The following is a 16,547-nucleotide window of genomic DNA, read 5'->3' as shown; positions in this document are numbered from 1 at the left end:
TGGGATATTTTGTCCTCCAATCCACTCCATTTGTGTATCACTAACAAATAACTGCCATTGTCTCACCATGAGAAGGCTCCTCAGAGAAACATAGATTTCAAAACCTTTGTATGAAATGATGCCACTGATAGACAATTCAATCAATCTTTTGACTCTTGGTACTTTCCAAAGGAATTTTAAGAAACAGTAAGTATCACATCCCCCCCTAAGTCAATTTTACCAGTTTGCTTCTTTGTGCCCCTTAGCTTTTCTTTTTGGTGTCGCTGTTTTTCTTTTTAATTATGATTTCTTTTATTTTTATTTTATATATTTACATTTATATTTACTTTATATAAGCACACCATTTCCTCCTTCTCTTTCTTCCAACATACTCCTCCCTGGTTTCTTTTAAATTCATGGCCTCTCCTTTCATGTTGCACAAATGAATGGATATATAGATATATGTTTATATACACACATATACACATATATACATATATTTCTAAATATAACCAGCTCAGTCTATATAATGATACTCTTAGTATATTTTCTGGGCTGACCATTTGGTATTGATAACTAACTGGTGCGCCATTCCCTGGGGAAGACTAGTTCTCCAACTCTCAGCATTCCTTTGTTGCCTGTAATTCTTTGTGTAGGCTTGAGACCGTGTGAGCTTTCCCCCCATCCACTTTGGCATGTCTCTTGTTGTTGTCCTTGTTCAGCTCATGTTTAGGCAGTCATACTGTTGAGACTCTATAGGTGCTGCTTCTGATATTAGTAGGCAACAGAGACACAATCTCACAGCCACCTTCCTGGTGCTCTCACTCTCACCATCATTCCTCCTCCTCTTCTGCAATGCCCTCTAGGCCTTAGGTGTAGGAGGGCATTGTAGATGTCTCCACAACTCTGCGTGTTGGTTGGTTGGGATTTTCTTTAATGGTCTTGGTCTGTTAGAAAGAGAAGATTCCTTGATGAGATGTGAGGACTATTCTGACCTGTGGGTATAAGTCCAAATGTTTAGAATGTGTTAGAGATTATGCTCTTTTAGTAGAGGGGTGGTTTTAGGTTCTTCTCTAAAACCCATGACCTAACAAGCCTTGGTAGTTGACTAGGCTTCTAGTACCGGCAAGACTTCTTTCTTGTTGAGTAAGTCTAGTGTCCAATTATAGAGCTGTTGGCTAACTTTTAATTGTACTGGGCCACTCCAAAGGTCTTGAGAAATTGAACAGGATATGTATATATTTTAATCCACTGGTTGAAAAAGAGAAACTAAATACATAGTCAGTGAGCAGACTTTAGAAGTGAAATATGGCTTACCCTTTTGATTATATATTCTAAAATATTTCAGTTGGATTTGAGTTTTTTCTATGCCAGATTGTAGAAGTTAATTTAAAATTCATTGGAGGAAATTATAGTTCGCAGCTCTGCTTTAAAGACCAGTAAATCAAGATTTTATTGTGCAATTTAGAATTTTCACAGTTTTACTGGCTTCTTTCACTTATCTGTTTCTCAGTCTGTGGCTATAAATCATTTTCCACTTTTTAACAACTGATGACTGTCAGTTTTGCATCATTTCTGTCTCCAGTCTTCCTTGTTGCTGTTTGCATTGTGATAATGGGTGGGTATAACAGTAATTAACATGAATTACTTTTGTAGATTCCTTCATAATTATGGTACTGGTAACTATGTAATGTATGATGTTTATCATAGCTTTGGTAAAATGTATATGCCTATTGTTATATCATCTATTAAATTGCTCCAAGTTGCTGTGGATGTTGCTAGTTAATTCTGAACAGGCTGTGCATGTGAAATGCTGGGTGACATAACCACATAATTCATGATTCTAATGGTACTCCTCAAGATCACACAAACAACCTGTCAATAAAAACATGCAATTGACATAGCCATTGTACTGTGGCCTCTTCTGACTTCAGAAAGGACTAATTGCTTCATGCACAGAGTGAAATGCCTGAATGAATAAATATATCGTCTTAGATGATTTGTATATTAAAATATGTGGAGTTTCACTTTTTCATATAATAGGCTATGTGAAATACAATGGTTCAACATGGATTCTTGAAAACATGTCCTAATTGCTACTCACAAGGAATTTAATGTTGTATATGCACACAGGCACATTGACAGATATACACTGAAATTAGAAAAGAAATGAAGCCTTTCTGATTATAGACACATGCATGCAATTCAGTTAAAACAGGGCTCACCACCACAAAGCCATAGTTATTTGCTGCTTTGTTGGAGAAGTGAACATGCATACAGGTAGTCCACTGAGAAATGGCGGATGCTCTCTGTTACTGGAAATCCGGAGCTGGTCTTCCACTGCAGTGTCCACAGGGATCACTTCCATCCCTGAGACTGAGATTTCCAGGGCCTAGTTAAAAACAGGACATAAACTAATCCACTTGCCCTGCCCTACTAGGTATTTGATTTTCCGAGGTCTCAGTTTCCACATTTTACCCTCTGGCTAACCATCAAATTTGTCACTTATGGTAGCTCTACATTTAAAAAAGTAAAAGTCAGTGTTCTCTCTTCATAACTTGTTTGTCAAGCATTTCCCTCTCTCCTGGTCTTCCACAGGCCTCTGCTTGTGAGACCTCTTAAAAGTCCACAGTAAGCAATCTTCTTAAGATCCTTACCTCCAGTTCCATGGTCACCCCTACTCTGAATTCTGGGGGCCTGCTTGGCTTTTGCAGCTGGCTTTGTGTGGCTATTCACACAAATGAATAGCCACACAAAAAATGGCAAAAAAGGGGAGGCCAGAGAGAAAGAACTGGCCATATTTTCTTACTGCCTCTTCTCTGCAGTGGCTGATCCTAGGTCACAATTAGCTCCTAGACAGCCTTTGAGTCTAACTCAGATCCACTCCAGTGATACCTTCTCATCCTCCCCTCAATTAGAACAGTCTGAAGATGACCTGTGGTGATCTAGAGTCTAGGTCCTTGGCCAGCCCTTCATTGTTTTCCTCTTCAACCTCTCTCTGTCTGTCACTTAGCCCATTGGTTTAGTATGAATTAATTCTTCAATTAGAAAATACCAGTTCCACTGCTATTGAAATGAGTTGTGTGTGAGCCTATCTGCCTACTAAATAGTGATGGCAGGGATGGTGTCTCATTCACATTAGGGTTAGGGTTAGGGTCCTGCTACCTAGGGAGCACCAGGCTTGTGGAAGGCACTCAGGACACATTTCTCAAGTGTGCTGTGGATGGTTGTTTCCACTTCCTAATTTCTCTTTGAGGAATCCCAGTCCCTCTAACATGCTTGGATTAGTCCTCCCAGTGTTTTCAGGAATCCTTACAGCTTTTCAGAGTTTCTTCATGTTTTTCTTTCTTTTTTTGTAAAATTTCTTTATTATGTATAGTGTTCTGTCTTGCATGTATCCCTGCAGGCCAGAAGAGGGCATCAGATCTCATTACAGATGGTTGTGAGCCACCCAGTGGTTGCTGGGAATTGAACTCAGGACCTCTGGAAGACCAGCTAACGTTCTTAACCAGGGAGCCATCTCTCCAGCCCCACATTTTTCTTGTATAAAACACAAGAAACACATATCATATATATCCTACATAAACCATAGCATATTGGAGATCACAATAACTGAACAAAATCCAAATGAGAAAAACAAAACAAAACAAAAATTACTTTTGGGTTCTCCCTAAGTCAAGTTCAACATCCCTGCTCTTTCCTGAGAGGGAGTGGAGAGAGCATGGTCAGTTGCTTTGTGCTGCCATCTCTGCACAGCCCCATTGGGTGCCCTATCATCCCATCCCATAAGTTGCCTGGTTCATGTCTTTTGAATTGAGTTTTGGACAGAAGGCCCATCTGCTCTGCACCACGACTGTTATCATAAGAATTTGCATGAGGAGAATTTACCCTTGCATTTTCACCCTGTTTCCTTGCCCTTCTGTGCAAGAAAGGCCCACAGCACCACTTTTTTTCTTTTGCCCACCCCTGAACTTGAAGAGGCTGCAGTTACCGAGTAATGTAGTCAGCTTTGAAACCTTTGAATTCAGGTGCTGAGTACAAGTTAGAAAGGTTCATTTTTCATTCTCTTATAAAGTCCAGGACATGTCATTCTCTTATAAAGTCCAGGACATGTGAGTAAATATACAGTTGATCAGATTCTGCTGTGTTAGATTTATAGGATTTACTAAGATAAAAGCACACTGTATATTACACACTGAAGACTCATTTAGCAATCAATGGGGTTTATTATGTAAACACATAATGTTGTTTCAGTTCATATTGTGGCAGGTAGTATATAGTTGACAGATCAGTAGTTTCGTTTTAAATATCCATGACTGATCAACTTTCAGACAGTCTCTAAGTAATATAATTTATATAATTAAGTTGCATGATTTTCCATTCTAGCTCCCCAAAATTTGTAACCAATTCTCTAGTAGTTGTGTTTACATTGTTAGGTTTCTTAATACAAGCTGAGTAAAGGGGTTAGCTGAAGAATGGCTTTTAATAATGTGCATGGATGTCATTGTTTCTTACCACTGAGTAGTACTCCATTGTGTAAATGTACCACATTTTCTTTATCCATTCTTCAGTTGAGGGACATCTAGGCTGTTTCCAATATCTGGCTATTATGAATAGTGTTGCTATGAACATAGTTGAGCAAATGTCCTTGTGGTGTGAATGTGCCTCCTTTGGGTATATGCCCCAAAGTGGTATTTCAGGGTTTTGAGGTAGGCTGATCCCTAATTTTCCGAGAAATCACTATACTGATTTCTACAGAGGCTGTACAAGTTTGCACTCCCACCAGCAATGGAGGAGTGTTATCCTTTCTCGACATCCTCTCCAGCATAGCTGTCACTGGTGTTTTTGATCTTAGCCATTCTGATCAGTGTAAAATGGAATCTCAGAGTGGTTTTGATTTGCATTTCCCTGATGACTAAGGATGTTGAGCATTTCCTTAAGTGTCTTTCTACCATCTGAGATTGTTCTGTTGAGAATTCTGTTTAGATCTGTACCCCATTTTTAAATTAGATTCTTTGGTAGTTTCTTGAGTTCTTTGTATATTTTGGATATCAGCCCTCTGTCAGAAATTTTCCCATTCCATAGGGAGCTGTTTTATCTTGTTGACCATGTTCTTTGCTTTACAGAAGCTTCTCTAGACTCCCTTTTATAAGTAACAATGGTGTGACTGGGACAGTATATGAGGCCACTGGCAGTGGGTTCAAGATCTAACTCAAATGCACAAACTGACTTAGTGGAGCTCCTTCTATGGGGAAAGATATCTTGCTCAGACTAGACATGGGAGTGTGGGGGGTGAAGAAGTGCTTTGGTCCTGCCTCAAGGAGATGATGGGACTGACTTAGTAGACTTCCTAGGGGAGGCCTTATCCTCAGAGAGGATAAGGGGCAGAGTGTGTCGGGGGGGGGGGAAGGAGGAGAGGAGAGAGGGGGACTGGAATTGGAATTTAAAGGTAAATTAATAAAAAGTGCCAAAACCAAAAGAAAACAAACAATACAATTTAAAAAAATTAAAAATGTGCATGGATTCTAGTATTTTAATGTGCAGCTATTTTTTTTAAAAGCTAGGTTACAAGCTTTGGCACTTAATATCTGTACAATAATATTATTGTTAATGTCTGATTTCAACATTACAAATGCTACTTACAAGTTATGTTTTTAAATATGAGAGGAAATATAAATTCCAAAGAGTAAAAGAATTTTTTGATTCATATAGACAGAACCAAAATGATATGTCGACAATACAAGTTGTATGTGGTTAAAATAAAAGGTGGGACTTATTAAATATGAGGATGTCTGTTTGCATCAGACTGTTGTCTTCCGTTAGTCCCCAAACCAGTTTTCTTGGGGTATTTGTATGTTATGTGGAATTTAAAAATCTATAGGAGGTCCTTTCAAAGAAAACAATGTAAAAATGAAAAGCAAAAGTCAGTTTAGGCAGTGGTTCTCAACCTATCAGTCATGACCCTTTTGAGGGGAGTCATATATATATATATATATATATATATATATATATATATATATCCTGCACTCATATATTTGTATTATAATTCATAAAAGTAGCAAAATTACAGTTAAGAAGTAGCATTGGAAATATTTTTATGGTTGGGGGTCACCACAACATGAAGAACTGTGTTAGAGGGCCAAGGGAGGCTGAGAACCACTGGTTTAGAGTTTAAAACCTGAAGCCAGATAATGACCCTAACATTAGGCTTCTGTAGTGTGAGGGGAACCTAGTTAAGAGTCAACCTCAGCAGTGTGAAATGATCATTTCAAATTAAGAGTTACTTCTGTTAGTTCAGTTGCAAATATTTTCATGTTTCATAGAGAACTGATTGGAGATCTATGTACCTTATCTGATTACAACTTGCTTCCATGTCCCTGAGTTATGTTTAAAAATGTTCTGTCATTGCGATGGAAGCAAGGTAGGTCCATATTAATTCATCTGATGTTTCAAATGAGGTGTCCCAACTCATGAATATTCATGTAAGGTAATATAAACTAAAAAGCATAAAGCTTACATGTGCATGTTGTAATTAAAAGAGTTTCCTAATTTGTCTTAAAATTCTAAAGCATATTAAAATGCATCAGGCCTTTGTTGCCACCCAAGTGCCCACTGAGGGGGTCTTAAGGAGAATATCATCCATCAGGCAGTTAAACAGCTACAACCTTATTGCTTTCTCTGCCCCCCGCCCTTTTTCTCATCTAATACATTCTCCAGCTCCCTCTCCCTCCACTCCTCCCAGTTCCTATCCACCTCCCCTCACCTCCAGATCTATCCCCTTTCTGTCTCTTGTTAGAAAACTAACAAGGAGTTAATTCTAAGGCTTCTAAGGAGTAATAATAAAAATAATATAATAAGATTTAACAAAAAGTAACACATTCAAATAGAACAAAACAAACAGAAGGAAAAGAGTCCAAGAAAAGTTACAAGAAACAGATATATATGCAGAAACTCACTCTTTCACATGCTCAGGAATCCTGTGTAAACACAAACTGGAAGCTATAGTATATGCACGAAGCACCTGTAGGGTAAAGAGAGAGGAAAAATATATAAATATTAAAAATAAGATAAAATTTTTAAAGAGGTCTGACACTTTATGAGACAAGGAACATCCAAATATGCTGTTGAATTAATTTTCTGTTGGCCATCTACTAGTGGACAGGATGTCTACCCTTAAGAATAGTTTGTTTCCCTAGGGACATCCCTTGGAAAAAAGAAAGTGTTTATTTGAAAGTGGTTATCAATGGAGACAGCTTCCTGGTTAGGGGTATGGGGGTGTATTCTCTTCTTTCCGTTCTAGGATCCCATCTGCTTTAGACCCTCTGTAGGCCCTCTGCCTGCTGCTCAGTCTCTGTGAGGTCATAGGGGTGTAGATCCTGTTGATTTAGAGAACCTTGCTTCCTTGGCTCTTACAACCTTTGTGCCCCCTCTTCCTCAAGGTTCCCAGTGCCATGAGGGGAGGAATTTGATGGAGACACCTGTTTTATGACTGAGTGTTCTAGCCAGGCAGTGGTGGTGTATACCTTTAATCCCAGAACTGGGAAAGCAGAGGCAGGTAGATCTCTGTGAGTTCGAGACCATTCTGGTCTACAAGAGCTAGTTCCAGGACAGCCTCCAAAGCCAGAGAGAAACCCTGTCTCGAAAAACCAAAAAAAAAAAAAAAGAAAAAGAAAAAAAATGACTGAGTGTTCTGAGGTCTCTCACTCTCTGCACATTGTCTGGCTGTGGGTCTCTGTTCCCATCTGCTGCAGGAAGACACTTCTCTGATCATGGCTGAGCAAAGCACTGATCAGCTTCCCTGGCCAGCATCTGTTTCCTTTCTTTTTTCATCCCTCCCTCCCTTCCTCCTCCCCTCTCTCTTTCATTTGTATATATTCATTGTCCATGTACTGGCTTGCATGAAGACTTTTTCATATAAATACATAATGTGTTTTAAGCATGTGAGACTTAAAGTCCAAAAGTCCTTTCCAGAGTCTTATTTTAGCAACTCAGAATACCTCATTATCCTTTTGTGCCCATTTCACTCTCTCAGCTTAATTTGCATGCTGCTAATTAAGGTTTATATGTACCTTACAATAGACTGAATATACATACAGTTTTAGTCATTCAAATTACTTTTAATAAAAGAATAGGAATAGGTAAAATAGTAAGAAAAATGGTCTGCACGTTTCTTGTGAACTGTTTCCTAACAAAGCTTCAGTGTATGTCTCTTTTATTCTAAAGCAACTTGCCAGTTCCAAGGACGGAGCTACTTTGAGGGAGAACGGAACACAGTCTACTCATCCTCTGGAATGTGTGTCCTGTATGAATGCAAGGTAAGCTGGCTCTCAGGGGCCTTCCAGAATCACAGTATATAAAAACTGAAAATCTTGAAAATCTAACCCCCAACAACACTCTTTTCGAATCCTAACTCAAAGAGAAGGTTTGAATAGCACTCTCCATTCAAATAGGAAAGAATTTCCATTATCCTTTTAAGTAGGCTAGCTAGTTGTTATAAAACAATATTGCAACACATGAAAAAGTTACTTGTCAAATCAGTTTTATGACTGAAAACTTTCTAATTCACATCAACTCCTTGTTTGCTGTTGTGGGGAAACATAAGAGACAATAGATACAGCTGTTTATAACAGAACTTTGAAACAACCTCATACAAAATCCAGCTGAATTTACTGGTTTGTTGTGTGTTCAATGAATTCAGTGTGTGCTGTGATTCTAATCCAAGCTCTATCTTTGCTGTGCTTGTCAATGTATTTACAAATCTGGTGGAAAACTAACACACATTTCCAGGATCATCTAGGTGTTTGGATGTTGCAGGCATGGCTCATGGTGTGTTGGGCTCTGACTCTCTGGGCTGCTGGCTGCTGTGTGGGCTCTCCAGATGGGGCTGAGTGCCATGCAGGGATAATCCATGGCCTGGGGAGAGGTTATCAAGAAAACCAATTCACTGGTGTCTTAGAACCTTGTCAGATTCTGACTATCACTACCCAATCAAGTCTTCATTGTGGAATTGCAGGCATCTCTTTTCTGTTGTCTCACAGGATCAGACCATGAAGCTTGTAGAGAATATGGGCTGCCCAGCTTTGGATTGCCCTGAATCTCATCAGATAGTCTTGTCTCACAGCTGCTGCAAAGTGTGTAAAGGTAAGACTTTAGTAAAGTAATATCACTCCATGCAAGAACATAGACCGGAGTGGGGGAAGTGACACAGATCAGAGACAGAAAGACACATACCACATACTTAAGCTTCCCCGTGGAAGTTAAAAAGTAAATATCATCAAAGAAGTAGAAAATAGCACAGTGGTTACCGGAGCCTAGAGATGCATAGAGGAAATGATGGAGAGAGACAGCTGCCAGCCTCAGGGGTGCACTTGGATGTGAGGAATGACTTCTAATGTTCTATAGTGCAGGAAGATATGTGTGGTTGACAATTAATTGGGTATTTCAGAATTGCTAATGGAAAGGGTTTTAAGTATTCCTAACACAAAGAAATGGAATGTGTCCGAGGTGATAGATATGCCAATTACCCGACTCAAATCATTACATATTGCATGCATCTATTGAAATGTCACAAGGCATCCCATAATATGCACAATTACTAGATGCCAATTAAAAACAAAAACATATTAAAAGATTTATGTGCAAGAGCTATTGTAGGAGGCTAGTATAACTGATACACATGAGCAAATTTGATAAATTATTTCCAAAGATTAATAACATTTAACTGAGTTTGCTACACAGTGAGACGCCCCGAGCCATTTGCTGAATTATAGCTGAGACACTCACAGGCATTTTTCCATATGTCTGTACCTGTCTCCAGTTATGACCTTTAAACTGAGTCCTGGTTCTGAGTCAGTTCACCCATTGCTGGAGAAAGTTGCATGGCTGTGTTGAGTTAGCTAGCCTTCTGATAGGTTTGCTCTTATTTCTCCTCGGTTTGTTTCTTCAACTGACCTAAATGCAGAAACAGACTGTATTAGGTCTGCTCTTCATCTTGCATTGGTGTCTAGTCTACCAAGAAGACAGAATTTGGAGACGGTCATCATTTCTTTTGTGTTGTCTCTGAGATGATAAGCCTAGAACCAGTAAGCACCTGGGTCCTAACATGTTAGTTCTTTGTGAGGAAACAGCAACACTATTCACAATGTGATGGGCTACCTGGGAAGGCAGTGAGTTCAGTTCATTAAAGGTTCTTAACTTCATTGGTTAAAGCATAAAAATGAAGTAATAATTACATAGACTCTTTAAGATCCTGGTTGCTTATGAGAGTATCAGCCCTGTCCCTTGTTAACCTGAAGCTATAGATGAGTGTGTCCACTTACTGCAGTAGATTGTGCACTGCAGGGAAGGCCAGAGTCATTGTATTCATCGCTGCACCTAAACCCTGGCATGATGTCTGGAGTGTAGCTAATAGTCACAGTGATGTACTTAGAATTGAGTAACCAGTCCAGTTAAAATGTGAGTACTTGTTGAGACAGCATTCTTCATGCCGATATTCAGGATAGCTTACAAAGGAAAAAGTAAATATGCATTTTGAAAACCTGACACCATTTTGCTTCTTTTTAGTTACTTCATTAAAACATAGATGTAAAATTACCTCCACTCCTGTTTGGAGCAGTGTTAGGCATTTTGTTTTCATTTTGATTTCATTTCATTTTGTTTACACTCATTCCCATTTGTTCAATGAAGGGCTTGAACTTTTTGGTTTATTGTGTACGTGTGCACATGTACACATGTGTATACTTGTACATGCACATGCCACAGTGCAGTAGGAGTGAAGGTCAAAGAACACTTGCAGGAATTGGTCGGCTCCTTCCACCATAGGTGTTGCAGGGATTGAATTCATGTCAACAGGCTTGGCAGTAATCTCCTTTACCCTATAAACAATCTTGGAAGCCCAAAATAAACTTCAAAATTCTCTGTTCTGAATGAGGCTATTTCAAAACTACATGATGGTTAAAGACCTGGTCTTCCCTGAAAAGAACCTCCAAGATGTCTTTTTGAAACTGGAAAGCACTTCTAAAAGGAACTGCCCTCAACCAGACAAACAATGTGGACCATTGGAACTTTCATTCTCACGATCTGTAGTCAGTGCCTGGGTAGAGTAGGTCTACAATTCAATAAGGCTCAAGATGCTCATTTCAGCCATTGCATTTGGGACTTTCAGTTTGCAGCTTATCAGAGCAGTTTTGGCAGCCAGTTGTATTTAATATGTACTAATGTTTCTTATACTTACACGTGGACACAGTTAGCTAATGCTCTTACAAAATGTGTTTTGGGTGACTTAGAAGCTATTGTAAGCCAGTCCACACTTTATGGAGTGGTAAACCATTTCTGCAGAACAAACTTTCCCCAAACTCAGTACTTTAAGATAATATCATCATTGTAGATTTCAATGTTTGGGTCAGACAGTTGGGTAAGCTTGCTAGGTGGTTCTACTTCTTCAAATGTCTGCTGAGGTTGCTATGTGCTGTTAGTTGGAAGTTCAGTGTGTCTGACTGTTTCAGGATGGCCTTACTCTTGGTTTAAGATCTTGGTAGAGATGGCCAAAAAAACAATCATAGTCACAGTGACTCCTCTCCACAAAGTCTCAGAACATTTCTTCATGTTCTGTCATTCAAGATACTAGTCCTAATTGTTAAATGATAGCTTGAGAGTTTTATGGAAGTCTGGTATTGCCACAGCATCACTTCTATATTCCATTACTCAAATCAGTCAAAAGTCATCCAAAATCCAAGGGACTAGACTCCACCACAGACAAGAAGAAAGCACAGAAAACTGTGACGTCACTGACTTTAACTGTCTGTTAACTTGACACAGCTTAGAGTCACCTGAGAAAAGAGTCTTAATTGAGAAATTGCTGAGGCTGATTTGGCCTGTTGGGGAAGTGTCTTGATTTTTAAATGATGCAAGAGGTCTCAGTCCACTGTGAGTGCTGCCATCCCCTAGGTAGGGAGTCTTGGTGTATTAGGAAGCTAGCTAAACACGAGCCGGAGTGATCAAGCAACATTCCTCCATAATCCCTTGGCTGTGAGTTAAAGGTCCTGCTGCATGGAATAGCAAGGGCTGCCTCTGAGTTCCTGCCTTTAGTTCCTCTTATGACTTCCTTCAGAGATGGACTGTGGCCTGGGACTGGAATTAATTCTTCCCTCTCTTGAGTTGGTTTTGGTCAGAGAGTTTTTGTCATTGGAGCAGAAACCATGATGACTATCTTCAATAGAAGGCCCAAGGGCTGTGCAGAGATTAAGTGACTACACAGTAGTTAATCAGAGTGGAATGGGGCGGGATTGAATAAGAAGCTAAGCTGAGGCCTCCGGGTGTTGAGAGTCATTCTGGTCACATCCATTTCTGAACATTAATATGTTTTAAAAAGAAAGTGAAGAAATGGAAAATGAACCACAAGACATTGTTCCATTTTTAAATTGTTCACATTAAAATGTTTACACAGAATTACAGAACATCCCATGATTCCTCACCTCAGATATTGACATAGTTGATATAAAGTGGGGCCCATGACCCCATGACACATCTCTCTCTTTTTCTCTCTCTCTCTCTCCCTCTCTCTCTCTCTCTCTCTCTCTCTCTCTCTCACTCACTCACTTTCTCTGTCTCAACATTCATGGTAAGTTAAGTGGCCTAGAGTGTGAAGGTCTGGATTAGATAATACTTGAATTTAAACTAAAATTACCAAGTTGCCCCTGACTCTCCTTGTTAGCAATGGGGCTTTTAAATTGCTCAATCTGGCCTTCACTTAGTAATCCTCCTGCTTCAGCCTCCCAAGCAGCTGGGATTGCAGGAATGCATCCACACTCCAGCCTCTATGGCTAACTAGTGTGGCTGCTGGGATTAAAGGTGTGTACCATTGCCTTGACTCTATGGCTGTGGCTAGCTTTGTGCTCTGGCTTCAGGCAAGCTTTATTTATTAGATCATAAACACAATGTCACCATAGGCCCTTAAGGATTTCAGGCTTTTCTGACTTTATATATGCAAGCAATTAAAGGAATTCTCATGGCTACAGTCTTAAATTTGAATCAATTCTTTCAGTTCATTTGTGAGAGAATTGACCTCCTGTTTTCAGCCCCCTGCCTAGGGTAAAGAGGAAGTGTTCACATCTAAATGAAAATTCAGATCAGCAGTGGTTAATTAGGTGAGCACCAGTATGAGACTCAAGTGTTGACCTTTCCCCCTGGAAATTTGGGTAGGGGTTGCTTAGCCTTTCTGTTTTGGCCAACTCTGACCGAAACAGGCAGGGGGACCTGAGCAGGGAGCACCTCTCTACAGTTTGGACCTTTGAAGGAAGTGGGTAACGCATGGAAGCCAGAGCTTCCATGATGGAGGAGTGATCCCTAGACACACACAGTGTATGTGGATTTATGTCTAGTTTCCTTTCTGTTGCCCTCTTCTCCCTTGGCACTCCCACCCTCTGTCTGCAAGACAATTTCTTGCTCACACCTCTTTATTATAAGTGGGAGAGCATCGTGGAAGAAGTGTGGCTCATTCTCTTTCACTTGCACATAATTCCCACTGTTCACGAGATTCAATAGTTACTCTTGTGGCTTTTTTATCTGTGTATTAGTAATAATGTTGTTATAGTGATTGTCAACTTCAGTTTCATTGCTAGGCAATGGTATTTACACATTGTCCCTATTTGCCTCAGAAGAAGGCCATTGGCATTAGAATTCTTTTTGCTTGTTGTAGACTGATGTTTCTGTCCAGACTGCTCCTGCCTCCCTTCAGTCCCAAATAAACAAACAGAGGCTTACATTAATTATAAACTATTTGGCTGATGGCTCAGGCTTCTTATTGGTTAGCTCTCTCTTAATTATTAACCCACTTCTATTAATCTATGTATCTCCATGTGGACTTGGCTTACCAGTGATGCCCAAGACTCTTGCTTTCTCAGTAGCTACATGGTGTCTTTTTCTGGTGACTGCTCCCTCCTTTCCTCTTCCCTGAATTCTCCTAGTCGGGTATCCCCACCTATACTTCCTGCCTGGCTACTAGCCAATCAGCATTTATTCATCAACCAATAAGAGAAATGTATTCACAGCATATAGAAGGACACCCCCCCCATCAGCTTATTCTGCACTTTGATCTACACTTTAGGAGACACTAGGAAAGTCTTATCAGCTTTCAGACTACACCTAACCACATTAGCATTTGTTAACAGGCATGTGATAGACACCGAATTATATTGGCTCAGCTAGAAAGTGGACCCTGTGGGCCCCCAAAGCAGGTGGGAAACCAACTTCAGTGCTGCTTGACCCATTTCAGACCCAGCTCACTGACTGGAGTACCTCTGTCTCCTCTGAGGTGACTGTTTTAGGGCTGGAAGTATTCTCAGGTGACTGGCATGCCAATGTTCATATTCAAATTGTGATGAAACATAGATATGTAGAAGAAATGGCTTAATAGCCTCATAAGTAAAAATCCCAGACCTGAGCTTTGATGACCTTCATGAGATAGCATTGAAGAAATTTTGTTTAGACCAGTACTGTGCATTGTTTGATATGGCTCTGTCCTATACAGGATAAAGTTCATTTTCCTGAATGCACCTGGGTCAAAAGTCAGGGTGAGTGGTTCCTCCAGAGTGTAACTAGGCCTCTTACCACCACAAATATGAGAAGCCCGCTTCTAATGTCAAACCAGTTAATATTCACCATGAAGTTATTGCTGCTTTCTCCCCTGACACACCACCAGCACATAAACCTCATTCTTGTGACCTCTCGTGTCTTCTTTTTATTTCCCTCTCAGTTATTGGACAAATGCATTTCTATGTTCCATAGCAAAGTCTATTCTTAGTAGGAATGCACAGAGCCCCGTGTACATTTGCAAAGATGGAGTTGGAGTTACATAGGCGATGAAGCTCAAATATGGTGGAAGGAAACAAAAGGGCTGGATTGTGTTAGATGTGATCTCTTCACCAAGCTGTAGCAAATGCTGAAATGGATTCGATGACACAGATGTTAGCTTGTCTGGTGTTAGAGCCATACTACCAGTCTAGTGGCGTTTGTCATCTATGCACAGGCCATAGTGTCATTGCATGGGCAATCTCATTTGAATCCTACATTTTATAAGATGGGAAATATCCTAACTTTACAAGTGACAGTATCCAGTGTCTGAGAAAGCTGGGTTAACTTCCACAGCCTGTGTTTATGCAGCCCATTGTAACCGAGATTGGGTTGTCTGTAAAGCTGGGTCTGCAGTTTCAAAAGCCATGCACACACAGTGGATAGGGAGCAGTGAGGACATAGACAGTGCTGGCATCATGCAGACTGCGTGTCTGCAGGTTAGAAATAACCTACTTAAATTGAATCCAAATCCCCTACACATTAGTGGATGACATTTTGACCCTGAGATTTTATTATATAGGTCAGTGGTTCTCAACCTGTGGGTTGCATCCTCTTTGGCAAACATCTGTCTCCAAAAGTGTTTACATTATAGTCATGGAATAGCAACGAAAATAATTTTATGGTTGTGGAGGTCACCACAACATAAGGAACTATTAAAGGGTCACAGCATTAGGAAGGCTGAGAGCCACTGATCTAGGCAGTCAAACACTCAGAGGAGCCAATGAGCATTTTTGTGTATGGAAAGGACACTTTTAAATACCTATTGGATTTATATTTATTATATATACATTACATATATATGTATATAATAAATGGAGTTTGACTCACTGGAAATTTTAGTTTTTTCATCATTGGGTTAATACATTACCCAAATAAGTTGTAATCAAGTCTTAACTTTTATCTAAAAATGGCGAAAATAGGAGGAGCACACTCCTTTCTTCCACTTGGAAGATTCTTGAGAGGATTCAGCACTTCTTGTGTGTGTTCATGGTGTTTGATGGTTCAACGAAGGGTCTCACTGTTACTGGGGAGGGAATGGAAATGGAATGGAGCGTACTAACAGTAGGTACATAAAAGGTTTGCTGAACATCCTAGATAATACGGAGGATTATTAAAACTGGGAGAAAAGTTAACAACATGAAAGGTGATGATTTTTAAATCTGTAAACTCAAGAAAGCAAAACACCAGAAACAACTCCCACAGTCATAGCCTCTAAAACATATGTGAGACACGGTGGGGAAAATCAGAGATTTGGCGCTCTTGCTAGTGCTCAATTGCTTATGCCCCTCTAAGACTGAACCATTTTAATATTACCTTTCCTTTCATTCAGGTTAAAGGTAAAAGATTTTTTCCCTTGTCTTCCTCTTCCTTTTTTTCCCCCTTGCTTTTAAATTTTAGTTTGATGATGTGCTGGGCTATTGGGATGGATAGTAATGATTTTATATGAAATTGTTTCCCCCCTTGGGCATTGTAAAAAGACAGTGAAAGGCATTTTAAGAAATCTGATCTTAGTTTACTTACTTAAAAAAGAAAGAAAGAAAATGACCCTCAGAGAAAAGTTTAAATTTTTAAATTTAAATTTTGTAAATTTTTCTCTTGAGAATTTTGCTTTCAAATATTTGGTCTTAATCCTGAGCAGTTATATTGTCAAGAGAAGTTAAATTTCCAAGTAAGTTAATGGGTATTATTAACTGTATTTCTTTTGTCTTTATATACTT

The 16,547-nt window shown here is 39.6% G+C and overlaps 1 protein-coding gene across 1 annotated transcript in view; it reads left to right on the top strand.

Moving 5' to 3' along the window:
• Nucleotides 1–16,547, top strand: part of Nell2 (neural EGFL like 2) — a 285,232-nt gene that overhangs the window by 122,250 nt on the left and 146,435 nt on the right. Inside the window, exons 10-11 of the mRNA XM_035439207.1 lie at nt 8,203–8,294; nt 9,018–9,120. Of these exons, the coding sequence (XP_035295098.1) occupies nt 8,203–8,294; nt 9,018–9,120 (195 nt within the window). The remainder of the gene's footprint in view (nt 1–8,202; nt 8,295–9,017; nt 9,121–16,547) is intronic.

This window comes from Cricetulus griseus, chromosome 2 (assembly GCF_003668045.3).
Source record: "Cricetulus griseus strain 17A/GY chromosome 2, alternate assembly CriGri-PICRH-1.0, whole genome shotgun sequence".
Lineage (NCBI taxonomy): Eukaryota > Metazoa > Chordata > Mammalia > Rodentia > Cricetidae > Cricetulus > Cricetulus griseus.
The sequence above is the reverse complement of the archived record's forward strand: the minus strand, read 5'-3'. Positions and strand labels throughout refer to the sequence as shown.